This window comes from Rattus rattus, chromosome 6 (genome assembly GCF_011064425.1).
Source record: "Rattus rattus isolate New Zealand chromosome 6, Rrattus_CSIRO_v1, whole genome shotgun sequence".
Classification (NCBI taxonomy): domain Eukaryota; kingdom Metazoa; phylum Chordata; class Mammalia; order Rodentia; family Muridae; genus Rattus; species Rattus rattus.
Window position 1 is genome coordinate 97,664,556 of NC_046159.1, and position 14,096 is coordinate 97,678,651.

A 14,096-nucleotide genomic window follows, 5' to 3' on the forward strand; every position below is an offset into this window, starting at 1 on the left:
ATATTTTTATGATGCCTGCTTTCATTTCCTCCTTATATATTTAGTAAAAGTCATGAAAGAATTTACCTGGTCTTAAGTGGTCTATGAGGAAAAATTCTTACATACTGTTTTAGTTTGTTTCTTATTGCTGTGGTACATCCACAACCAAAAGCAACTTGTGGAAAGGATTTATCTTAGTTTACAACTTTTACTCTATCATCCACAAGAGTCAGAAAATCAGTTCAAGGAGATGTCTATAGACCAAAATGATTGAAGCATTTTCTCAAATGGGATTTTCACTTCCAAGATATTCCTAATATGTCTACACACACACACACACACACACACACACACACACACACACACACATATGCAGGAACACAAACAGGCACACATGCAGGCACACACACATGCATGCACGCATGCACACGCACCACTTAAATGCCCTAACATAAAAGATTCTTTCATTTCTTCCTCTTTCCATTTTAATAAATGTCTTAGGGTTTTATTGTGTGTCTCTCTGAAAAGATACCATGACCACAGAAATTCTTATAAATAATATTTAGTTGGGTCTGGTTTACAGTTTTAGATGTTTAATCATTAACGGCACCATGCAGGCAGACATGATGCTTCAAATCTTCATCTATAGGCAGCAGAGGAGACTGTGTATGACGCTGGGCATAGCTTGAGCATAGGAGACCTCAAAGCCTACCTCCACAATTATGCACTTCCTCTAACAAGGCCACACCTCTTCATAGTGCTACTTCCTATGGCCAAACATCGAAACACATGAATCTATGGGGGGGGCAGACCTATACAAACCACCACAATAAATCATGTTTTTCCTGAAAAAGTTGTCTACTTCTAGGGCCATTGAGATAACTGGGAAGGTAATGTACTTAACTATCAAGCCTTGTAACATAAATTTGAGCCCTGCGACCTATATAGTGGAAGGAGAAAAACAAGTTGTCATCTGATCTCCACACATTTGCTGTATCATGTACATATGTGTCTCAATAGTTAAAAAGGTATATAGGGGGTTGGGGATTTGGCTCAGTGGTAGAGCGCTTGCCTAGCAAACGCAAGGCCCTGGGTTTGGTCCCCAGCTCCGAAAAAAAGAAAAGAAAAAAAAAAAGGTATATAAATGTGTCATCCTTGAGAGAATAATTTTATGTTCGAGGACTACTTCATGTTCCCTATCTCCCATTCATTTATTTCATGTTGAAAATTATAATGCTGTCTCTAGTGCTTTGGAGGTCAGTTGTCTACATAAAACTTCCTATGCCTGGAGCTTTCAAGGAGTATGGAGGGGTTATCTACTGTGTGCTCCTCTTTTAGGTCAGACAGACTGTCAAAGTGACTTCTGTCACAGACTTCTTGTGATCCCACACCACTCCTCTATGCTATGGCCAAGGTAGAAGTGAGAATGGGAGTTGTGGAGAGTCTCTCAGCTTCAGATACTCTTATCACACTTCTGCCTTGCTCTCCACCGTTCCTGCTGCTTACGGTTTATTCTGAGACCAGAATGGTTTCCTATACTTGCATTCTTCAGTGCAGTGGTTCTTAACATTTAGGTTTTCTCAGATTTCTTCTATACACGCAGCAATGAGCACTCATGAGAAAGTTTCTGCTTATCGACAGGTTGTTTGTCAATTTATTCTTAGTATCTGCAATCTTGCCAGTGACTCTTGTGAGCACATGTTTAAGCTTCCCTGAAATATCTATGTCCCTGAGTTTTGATTCTTTACTGTGAGCTGCTGTAGCTTTGGTTGCCATGTCTCTGTCTTATGAACCATAGTAAATTATCAACCATACACCGGTATCAACGCATGAAGAATACCTCACTGCTATTTATCACGGTAGCATTCACAATGGTTATATTTCTGTAACAAAATTTTAGGATTATATCAATTTTAATGTAAACTATAAATGACAGTATGAGGAATATATAGTCATGAATTATTTATAGTTTTTTATATATTTTGATTTTCAGACATATTTGTGAAACAGTAGTTTTGCTGGCACGAGTGTATATGGCATGAAGGCTGGAAGAGTACACAAGATACTCTAGAACTGGAAATATAGACAGTTGTAAACTGCTGTGAGGTTTAGGAGAACTGAACTCAGGTTTTCTACAAGTGAAGTAAGTGCTTATAAGAGCTCAACCATCTCTGCAGCCCTCAAAGCCTCCAACTTTAAAGCCAGAGCTTCTGTGACAATGTTAACAAATGCAAGAATCTCAGTCATCCGAGGAGATGAAGGCACGAAGGCAGGGAAGGAAGGACAGTCCTGTGATTTCGTGAAATGACAAGATTCACTTCTATTTTCTCTCCTCCTTCCCCTTCCCTATACCCTGTTCAGTAATTTAATTACTCTGTTTTAGCATACAAGTGTTTACGTCAAAGGCAAGATGTATGTCCAGAATACCCCAGCCCATTAAAGTTATGGAGAATGAATAAGCTTAATTACTTGCTCTTAAGATGAGATTGCAGAAAGTTATTAAGTGGGGCTTTGGCCACTTTTTGTACTACATGACAACTCTTCTGCTTTCTTAAAATCAATATTAAAGTCACTATCTCTATGGTCACTTCCAAAAATATTCTTTATGAGGTCAGGTCTGGCTTTGATGCTTTCTAGTCAGTTGTTCCTCCCTTGTTTATTTGCTTTCCAGTTTTTCAGAACAAAAATTATTTTCTGAAATTAGATTGCTCTAATATTTTTGATGATACTCCACACATGCACAATAATTTTCCTATCTAATTGTTCATATATGGTTCATAAAAATATGTCAGCTTTTTATTGCTTTTAATGCTACTGTGCACAAATAGCTTGTGACTAGATCTCAGGAAAGACTTTAGTTGATGTTTATTTACTGACTTCCCTCAGAATGCACATTATACTAGATCCTATACACAGAAATGCTTAATCTGTTTGGACAGCAATATTCTCATATTATATCAGAATATTGTGCATCAAAAATGTGCTAGAAGAGGTTAAATACATCATGTATCACTGAGAGAAAAGCTTCAAGAATGAAATGTATTTGACTCCTCACAGTACTATTTGATTACCAATGCTGTATCATAATATTTTCCAAAGCACAAATAAATAGTGTTTTTAGTATAAGATTTTAAAATGTTAATTTTAATAAAATTTAATAAGAAATAAAATGTTAATAATAAGAATGTACATAAAAAACAATAAAATGTTCATTTTGTGTCAATTACACATTCTTATCCACTCACTTAGGATTCATCAAAGGTTAGAAATATCATAGGCAATCAATACATCTAATAAATGTAGCAGAGTAGACATCTAAGCTTATCCTTATAGTATATAAGAGATGATCTTGTAAAAGATAACAGTGTTAATCATGTACCTCTACTCCAGAACTCTTAAGAGTATCATACCATTTTCTGTTAGCTCAAGAAGATGTCAAAATTGAAAGTACAAATTCAATTTAATGAGTATAGCTTTTGAAATGTCATGAAGTAATGTTAGGGTTGATAATGTACCAGAGCCTTAAGAGTGTGGTTGAATAATGATGACAGTGACGTTGAATTCTGCTGAACACATTGATGTGACATAAAAACACACCCATGCCATACACCCACCATCCCCACTCAGACTCCTGCATAACACCGTGTACACATATTCTTTCCTCACCTTCCCTGTTGCCATGGAAGTACCGGTTTCAACTGAGCTGGGAGGAGAACAAAGAAGAAAAACTCTCTTCTCATCAATGTTCAGGAGTCATCCACTTGTCAGTTTTGATGTGAACCCAGATAATTTCCCTAATAGTTTCTGCCAGGCTCCTTTTACCTCCTTATTCCTTAGACTATAAATCATAGGGTTCAGCATGGGCATCAATATGGCATAAAAAAGGGAAATCAACTTCTCCTGAAGGACCGAGGGGCTGGAGTGGGGCTGGATGTAGGTAAAAATGGTGGTACCATAGCATAGTGTTACCACAGTGAGGTGGGAGGCACACGTGTGGAAGGCCTTTCTCCTTCCCTCTGTGGACTGGATTTTCAGAATGGTGGAGATGATCTGGATGTAAGACAAGAGAACTAGGAAAAAAGGGGTCATAAGCAAGACAATGCTAGAAACCATGATCACAATTTCATTGGATGAAGTGTCCACACAGGCCAATCTGACCACAGCTAGAATTTCACAGGAAATGTGATCAATATACTTATTTGTGCACATGGGCAGCTGGAAGGTGATAGCAGTGTGCACAAGAGAGTTGAGGGAGCCACTGACCCAAGATGTGATGACGAGCCTTGTGCATAGCCCTGTATGCATGATGACTGAATACCTCAGAGGGTCACACACTGCCACATAGCGGTCATAGGCCATCACTGCCAGGAGAAGGAACTCAATCCCACCCAAGCCCAAGGAAAAAAATAACTGGGCTGCACAACTTAGAAATGGAATTGCTTTGTGTGTGGCAAGGAAATGAGCCAGCAACTGGGGGACTATGCTTGTGGCATAAGACACATCCACCAGGGACAGATTGTTGAGAAAGAAGTACATGGGAGTGTGGAGTCTGCTGTCCAGTCTGATCAGAAGAATGATGAGGAAGTTCCCCAATACTGTCAGCAGGTACATCAGCAAGAACAGGATGAAGAGGGAGACTTGAGTGTTCCAGTCACTGGACAGGCCAAGGAGGATGAATTCATGCACCCATGTCTGGTTGTCCTGTTCCATTAAAAATGTGGTGATTAATAATCTGCACAGAAAGTAGGCAAGAAACACAAGCAGTCAAGTAAGCATTGAGGTTCAAGTAAAATTCCACAGCATATGTGACCTGCCAGCAACTTTATCAGTTTTCAGTTCATTCATGAGACTATGGTAGTAGGCATTTTATGAACTGCTTCAGACAAACAGCCCAGTATCATAAGGACAGTAACCTAGAGGATATAGTTATATCTCTCTATAAGATAGAGTCTGAAAGATAGTGTCTTAAAGGAACAGTTGTAACCTGGATGTGAGACAGTATAGTTTTAAGCACTATATTTTCTTTTACCCATTTACTTTGTTTTGGGGCAAAGAAAATGTAGTAATTGGCTCTGGTATGTAAAACGATAGACGATGTAGAGACCTAAAGTTTTAAAACTACCTAAAATTTGTTACCTAACTTAATCTTAATGAAATTCAAAACTCAATTACAAAATAAATCAATTGTTCTGAAGATTTAACCATTTGTGTCAAGATCTAGAATCAGAAAATATAGTTTTAAATCCATTTCTCCAGCTGGTATCTCATTCACATGTCATGGTAAGCACTCATACATGAAAAGCTCACAGTCTATAATTCCCAAGCGCATTAAGCATGGGAAAGTCCTTCGTGTAACATTGCTGTAATGCTATGACAATACTGCACACTTGTAGCAACCTAATTGCCATACTGTGGCACATAAAAACTAAGTGTGATTTACTTCCTATATATTTCCCACAAGGTAGACAAATACTTTGACAGCCTTTTAGAGAAACCTTTGGTCTTATTGACGGGCTGTAGTGTCTCCTGTTGTCGGTGGTCTGAACAAAGGTGCCATAATGGTACCCTGATCTTGGTGTTTTCTCTTTTTACCTTAGTGTTCCTAGGGACCTCTTCTTTGGGTGTCAGTTGAAAAGAAAGCAACAGGGATATGGAAGCTTAGCCATGTAGATGAAAGTGACAGAAGGAAGGCAGATGGTTAAAGATCTATTATCAGTGTTAAATAGAATAAGGGAATCTTACAAATGTCCACTGGAGTGGAAACTCCCTTCAGATTTTTTTGTGTCCTATAATAGATTTTTTTCAGTAATAGGAGTAAGACACAATGCCAATTGTAAGTATTGAACAGAAGCAGATGTTCTCTTTAAACATCTTCTAGGACAGACGTGTTGTTATTTCTCCTCCACATCTGCTTGGTCACCAAAGCCACAGCTTGAAGAATGCATGAAATAAGGAAAAATCAAATGAAGATCAGATGGAAATATCCAAGGGAAGAGACAGAGGACCTCGATCATTTCTAAAGCCTAAAGGAGGGGAGCTAACGCACCTCAACTCTCTCCTCTGATAAAGAACAAAACTAAGCAAATGGCTCCAGAAATGCCCAGTTTATAAGGTCTGAAAAGGTGCACTTTCTCCTCTCGCACAATTCTACATCTATGTGAGTAGTTGACCATAGTTTGTTGTCTTCAGCTAGCTTTAATATAAAAAGCTGTCACATAGTGTGCAAACCAACACCATTCTACTACTTCTATTTTACTGATTATAGCAAGTATTATCAGTTGTATGTTTTACAACAAAGTACACTAATAATTAATTCTTACATCTACTTTTTAGATGAACTCATTTTTGATATGTTAAATGGCTAATATTAGGACTCTTTTTGTTATTAATGTCTAAAAAATAAAATAATGATAGACAGAATCTTCTTATTGTGGAGGACCCAATAGAAGATGGTACACTACACACATACCTATTACATTGTATCGATGGCATGCAACACATTGGGTCCAAGTAGAAAACGAAGTTTTAGTTAGCAGATAATGAAATTGCAAAAGAGTAGAAGATGAGCTATTTGCAGTAAAGATCAGTTTTCTCAGCTAAAATGATACCAATGCTTCAGCCTGGGAAAAAGCCGTTCCACATGTTTCAAACTTTATTAAGCAATTATTTCCCAAAACAAAACAACAGGACCCTAATGTCTCAATGGCTTTCAAAGTCTCAAATGTCTCAAAGCTCATAACCATTCAAATTCCTCTCTCAGTTTTTTGCATGCTACAGTGTAGCTTAAACACTGGATTTTAGTCTGTTGTTTTAAAAATAAAGTAATTCTGAGTAGAAGATATTGAGCACATACATGATTAAAATTTTGCTATTTCAAGTGTTAGACTACACTTTAATAAATCAAATATTGTTTTACACCTATTCCACCTTGATGACTATCCCCAACATTCTATGAGGTTTTGTCCAGCTTAAACTGTTGTCTTAGAACCCCAATTTTTGAGAACTGTTACCTTAAGAAGACAAAAAGAGAGATTCACACAAGTAGGCTAGTGATGAGATAATTTTTCTCTGGATAAATTTTGCTTTAGATATCCTGCCTCCCTTTTAAGAGTGTCTTCTGCCATTTTATCCAAAAGTCATCTAACTTCATGCCTTCTCTCTGCACCAGAATAACGTTCAGGCAGATATGAGGCCCACTGAACAATTTTCCCTTACCCTATCTACTTTTAAAAACAATACTTTTGGAATTTAAGACATACCTAATCAAATAAATGATTAATGGCAACTTCTCAAACAGTGATTTGGTGATGTTTGCTATTAACATTTCGTATCTAAAACTTTGGAGTTGGGTATCATTTAGCTAGTATATTTTCATTTACTTAAATTTGAACAGTTGGTTGCTCAAGTGAGACTCCCATTCATGTCCATCTTACTCCATCTCTACAGGATGCCTGAGTGGAAAAAACTACATCCAAATAAGTATAGGATTTCTAAAAATAAGACACTCCACTACATTTTCATCTAATGCACCTTATTCATATTTTGAGTGCAATAAAAATGATGCATTAGAGAAAGTGTGGACCTCTGTTTATCAGAATAGACATGAGAAGAATGACCCATAGAAATTTACCCAAATAGAAGAACCACTCACTCTTTTGATGCTACACTGCCACCGTATCTCATGGCAATCTGGATGGGACTTTTCATATGGCTGCTCACAGGACTTTCTGACAAGGTCTTAACTGAGTTTAGTTGTCCTTATTGTTCTGTGAACCAATGCTCCATGACCCTGATTTGATTCTTTCAAGGAAGAGGCAGTCAGGATGTGACACTGAAGAACTATTTCTATTTGCAATTATCACCCTTATATTATCATGTCCCCATAAATTTTTTATACCTTTAAGACCATGGAAAATTATTTCAATTTAATTAGATGGGTGGTCAGTAACTTGCATTCTATCCTCTCAAGAATAGTTGCATTAAAAAAAAACTCATACTAAGTATGCACAGTATAAAAGGATTTCCCAAAATATCATCCTTCAGAAAAATAATTTTGTCCAAATTCATGTCACTATAAATAAGCATAGTTATCAACTTTATATCAACTTTTAAAAGTCCAATATCAATAATATTGATCCTCAGTGGTTATTTCGTCACCTATATTACAGAGATAATCCCCTATAGTTTTCTATTGGTGCTGCCCTAACACTCATGGATAAAATTCAAGAAGTTTTACTCCCAGAAAAAAAAACTTGGGTATTATCATATTTTTGCTCCATTGAGTCCAAATCATATTTGGTCTCCTTCTTGGAATACATTATGGTCTTAGCTGCAATAAATTAGTCCTGAATACAAGCACACAGCCTATGTTCAACAGGAAGTTTTCTCTCATGCTTGCTTAAAAAAGCAGAAACTTACCTTTATACAGTTGATTTGTCAATGGCAATTATTCCTTTCTCCACAGAAATGTTCATGTTCATGTGTGTGGCTACACAGCTGGATTCTGTACATATGCTGCAGTCTTTGTGGGCAGGTGTATTTTTACCATCCTTACATTTGGACACAGAGAATCCCAGGGACAGTGTGGTGGGTGAAATGCCAAAGATGATTTTATTCCTGAGAGCACTGTTGACTTTTCTTATTGGGGTCTCATTTTCCTGATCATCTCCTGGATTGGTCACTGACTTTTTTGGAGTCTAATTATTGACACAGTCTTTAAACAATCACAGTCTTGAGATTCATTTAGTGATCTGTTTTGTTTTGATTATATTATGCAAATCCCAATCTTCTTTATTTCTCTTGTTCCATATGTCTAGGATATTCTTCACAGTATTCTGTTCTTCGTTCTATAATACTTTCCTACTGATGATTCAAGGACTAATCCTGACAAGACAATCAAGAAAGCTCTAATATAAGCCCACTTTATATCCTCAGTTTTTATGACTTTGATAATCAATTTAATCTTCCTACATTTGAAGTGCTTCCTTTGAGAAAAAAGTAAAAAGTTATCATATGTACACAGCCGAAGAAGAAATTGAGACAAGACACTTCAAAGACATTGAAATATTATCTTTTCGACAAATGTAATATTCTACTGCAACTCATGAATGTCCATACCTAAGTACACATTTTATTAACCTAGACTTTGTTCCATGTTCTTACAAAATTGATGCAGGGTTCATTTATTAGGTTTCCAGTTTTAATTAAAACTATTCTTTCCTTAACCTCTCTCTCCAGAACTGAAGTCTTTAATGGCAAGCTCATGTGGTGACCATGTCCCTCAGCCTTGGGCCTCTGGAAAGCTGAATGGTTTCATTCCAATTCCTGTAATCTTGGGTTGAGATGACCCCAGCATCCACACTTCATATATCCCACACAGATAAGATCAGTATTTGTTCTGCCTGTCTTGGAGCTTCTGTTTACATCTACCCTCTACTGACACTTTTATTAAAATTTCCCATACTTGGTGATGTGGACGCATCTCCTTCAATCCAGAAGTGTATTGCATAGGCTGTTCCTTCTATTCAGAGTGATGGACTGTGGAGATGTCCCAGTTGTCCTAGCTCCATGACTCTAAAATTCCCTGAGATTACTTTAGAGAAGCTAATGGGGGGAGCCCACAGGTAATCCCAAGTGAGCTCACATATAACACTAATCAAAGTGAGACAACAGAGGCTGCCCTGGTGACCTGGAGCCTGCTGAGTCCCTCAGGAACTTTTTACATTGGAGCATTAATTGCTGTCACCACTCCCAAATCTCAGGGGCTGGGTCACCATTCTGCCCTTCCTCTCCCTATGGACAGCTGTCCTTCATCACTTTAACTCAAGCTGCATTGAATCCTTAGCTCTCTCTCTCTCTACAAAACAAACAAACAAAAAGACATAAATCAGCTCTGTGACATTTTTATCAAGCTTTCATAAAGTACAAATTACCCCCTCAGTGCTATGTTCCAAGGAGCTTGGATGCTCCTGCATCTAAATCAGGTGAGAAAACCACTGTTTTTCTTTTAGATCCAGGAGGCCTTGCTTTTCTTCTTAGAGACACAAGTGCTGTGCTTCTTATTAGGATACATTCAAAGAGTATAGTGAGCTGCTAGGACTCTACAAGTCACAGTGGATAGATAGTACATGCCTCACAGTAGGATTCAAGTCCCAAAATGACGACATTGCCTGGAAATATTTAAGACTCCAAATAAACAGACAAAATGGTTTTATGGTTTACGGGGCAAATGGCTACACTAAGAATTATTCAAAACAATGTAAAAAAAAAGCTTATTTTGTAGTCCTCTTCAAATGTTTCACATATGTAAAGAGATTCAGTGCAATTTTGAAGTCAGGTTCACACTACTCATGTTTGGCACACTATTTTTCTTCTTAAGGCCCCAAGTGAATCATTTACTTATTTCTCATTTCTAAAAATTCTTCTGCATCATTACCTACATATCTACTGTTACTCAATGGTGATCACTGTTCCAACTGTCACACTTTCATTTTCTTACCTACCTAGTAACCCACCACAAAACTCCATCACTGAACTCTTCCATTTTCTTCTATCTTATAATTCTGACTCTGTTTCCCTACTGCAAATTTATTGTATGGCAAATTATTTATACTCATTGATGCCATTTGAGTGTAAAATTTCCTCAAATTGTCTTATATGTTTGAAAACTTAGCTTCCAGAAGTTTTGAGATGTTGTAAAACCTTTAGAAAGTAAAGCCTTGCTAAAGTAAGTTGGTCACTGGCCCCATCAGTTCCTGTCTATTCTGTATCCTCATTGTATATATACAGGGACCAGTTGTCTTATGTTCCTACTGCTGTGTCTTCATTGCTATGATGGACTTTATCCCTTCTTAAACTATAAACTAAAGCTCTTTCTCCCTGAAGTTACTTCTTGCCAGGTATTTGGTCACAGCAATGAAAAAAGTAAATAATACAGAAAATTAGTATTGAGAAAGGGGACTATTACTGTGATAAACCTGACCATGTGGTTCTTAAATCTTTAGAACTGGTTTCCATTAAGAATGAAGAGGAGTGGGAAGGGTTATGTGGGAGGATTTGGTAGGGTGAAAGGAAAAGGAGAAATAATGTGATTAAAATGCAGTCTCAAAAATAACAACAACAGAAGGTATAAAATGCTATAAGTAGAGACTAATGGGCCATCTGGTTGGGTGTTTAGAAGACCATAATGCCAAGAGAAATATAAATAATGGAGGCCTGGCTCTTGAAATTTCAGAGGAAACCAGAGTTACTTGGGAACTGGGACAAAGGCTCTTTGTTTTATACTCTGACCAATAATCTGGGCACATTTAGTCTGTATCCTGAGAATTTTCTGAGAATGAATTAAAAGATAATTTTTGGGTGGAGGAAATCCTAGGAAAAGTTCCTACCTAGGCTGTGTCCCAGCCTCTGTCACTCCTGTTATCTAGGTCTACAAGGAGACAGCAACAAATAGAGTTATACAAGAGGGAATAGAACATAGCATTAGAGAACTGCCAGATGCAAACAAGGCAGGTGCAAATGTAGATGCTGTTGGGGATTTAGCTCAGCGGTAGAGCACTTGCCTAGCAAGCGCAAGGCCCTGGGTTTGGTCCCCAACTCCAAAAAAAAGAAAAAAAGAAAAGAAAAAAAAAGAACTGCAGGCAAATGAAGATGCTAGTGTTAAAGGAGTACATTCCAATAAGGACAGGAAGGAATATCTGGAAACAGAAACTTATTGGCTAAACCCCAGGACCAGCCCATCTAGATATGTCATTGGCATGGAGAACTCTGTGCCGACTAGTAGTCATGATCTTCATGTGGGGGTCATGGTCATGTGCTCCATGACAGGAATTGGGTCAGGAGCAGATGAAACACCTATTTGTCTCATGGTAAACCTCATGCTCTGCACTGGAAAAGTAGGAAAGGTACATGAGGAAGACTCCACCTGCTCAAGGTCCCATCTTATAATAATCCAAATTTATTTGAAATAAGAGAGAGCCTGAACTGATACTGCCCAAACAGGTATTTTCAAAGAATCACCTGTCAAAAAATGCAGATGCTGCTTAGCTACTAACCATGGATGGTAGCCAGATAAATTTTGAGCTGGCATCCAAACTGGGCAGCATCAACCACATGATGCTGATATCACGTGGTTGAAAGATGCAATGATAAAGGCATCACAGAAGCTTGTAACAAAGTGCCAGAAACCCAGGCAATGTGTGGCAGATTTGGGGTCCCCGAAAAAGGAATTATGTGAAGTTGTGAAGATGAAGTTTAAATAGAAATGGAGAACCCATATGCTGGCGATAACAGGACCATAAAAGGGCATCTACTGAGGAAAAGGACAAGCATAGACTGGAGCTGAAGCAGGCAGCAAACCTATGAGTGTGGTTATCCAAGTCCTCCAGAGCTTTAACGGTCCTGTCGTGTGCCCTAGATGACAGCCATGGAACTACAGGGTTTGGTGTTTAACCTGCTGTATTTTGGTCTGTCTTTGTTATTGCCTCCACTCTGGTCCAACTTCTGCCTTGCCGCAAGTGTGTAAAGGCCCTCTCCAGCAGACAAAACGGAGGCATTAGGCTAACGTAGCCTAAGATGAGGGCCCAAGGCCCATAAGAAATGAAGCAGGCTAAGGTTAAGGAGACATGGGTTCTGCTGGAAACCATGAGGAGTCTGGAACGAGGGGCCTGAAGGCTTGGGACAAGCCTGGAGTAGGGAGGAGGGGAAGGGTCCAAAACCCTGGATACCCAGACCAGCTAGAAACCTCAAGGAGTTGGAAAGAGGAGCCACAAGGTCTGGTGATGAGCCGGGAGCCAGGGGGAGGGAGAATCTCTAGCTTTGCTCAGAAGTGAGCTTCTGGGAGCACAGAGAGGGTCTTCTATGAGAGATGTAGGCAGAGTGGCTCTGTATTTTGAAGGCTCCCCACTCCAGCGGTTCTTGATAAGAGCGACAGTTCTTGCTTGTTCAAATGGTTTATTGATGGTGAAAATGGATGCATATGACTTATTTAGAGTGGACAAGAGATTAAGTACCGCTTGCAGAAAGGGATGTCTGGGAACAGAAACTTACTGGCTAAACACCAGAGCCAGCCCATCTAGATACCCCATCAGCATGGAGAACTCTGCTGACTAGTGGTCACCATCTTCATGTGGGGGGTCGTGGCCACGTGCTCCATGACAGGAACTGGGCTGGGAGGAGATGAAACACCTACCTATCTTAGATATGAGATTACTGCTTCATTGAGAAAAGCACTACAGAGAACTTCTCCTGGCGTTCTGGCTAGTGTTGATGGCTCCTGCTGACTCTTGCAGATCAGGCAGAGGCTAGGCGGTTTCTAGTGGATTGCTGATCTGTGTTTGGTGACACTTCCAAACTGGACTGCTGGTATCCCGACACTACTAAACTGGACTGCTGGTATCCTGACAGCAGAGAATGGAATCGACCTCAAAGAACTACTTCTTAACGGGTCCACATCCCCTTGTTCTATTTATCATCTTTTCTCCCTAGAAGCGTTTGAGCACCTTCAGGTTTTGAAAACTCTAAGCCTGCAGATCACTATAGACTTGGCTGATTTCTAGGTCCTCCAACCGTTTATGCTTTCTGTCTGCGATGAGTGAAGAGCCGCTTGTCTCACATGCTCCTATCGGCATGGTGTTCTATGTTCACTGGTCCAGAATCAATGCAGACAAAGATTATAGACTGAAATGAAACCCAGAACTATATCTTCGCTCTCTTCAGTTGTTTATGTCAAGTGTTTTTCCAAGCAACATAAATTCTGATGAGCAAGATTCAGCATCAGATCTCAACTCAGTGAGTGAGCAGCATCAAAGTCAAACATCATCCAAGTGTCATGCTCTTCTTGCCCTAGGAATCACCACTCATTCTGCAGCTATTTCTATTCTTAGAAAAAGACAAGGACTTTGACTGACACAAAGGTCCCTCTTAGGTATCCAATTAGCAACTGGAACACTTCCCTCCAGAAGTGTTTATAAAAGGCACACTGACGCATTATTAATTCACATACTTATTATTGCAAAGAGTAGCAGAAATATGATAAGTAGTCATTGTATGAGGTTCATGCATCTAATTTCAGTAAGCTGCTTCCAGTGAAGAATTGATTTTTCAGAAGCTTGAAAAAG

At 38.8% G+C, this 14,096-nt stretch overlaps 1 protein-coding gene across 1 annotated transcript; it reads right to left on the bottom strand.

The window, feature by feature from the left end:
* Positions 1–3,732: 3,732 nt before the first annotated feature.
* Positions 3,733–4,689, bottom strand: LOC116902862 (olfactory receptor-like protein OLF3). Its single transcript, XM_032905191.1, has one exon. The coding sequence runs from the start codon at positions 4,687–4,689 to the stop codon at positions 3,733–3,735; it is 957 nt and encodes a 318-aa protein (XP_032761082.1).
* Between the last annotated feature and the right edge of the window lie 9,407 nt (positions 4,690–14,096).

Coding starts and splice junctions, on each gene's coding strand:
- LOC116902862 (XM_032905191.1), bottom strand. CDS start 4,689: ATGGAACAGGACAACCAGACATGGGTGCATGAATTCATCCTCCTTGGC.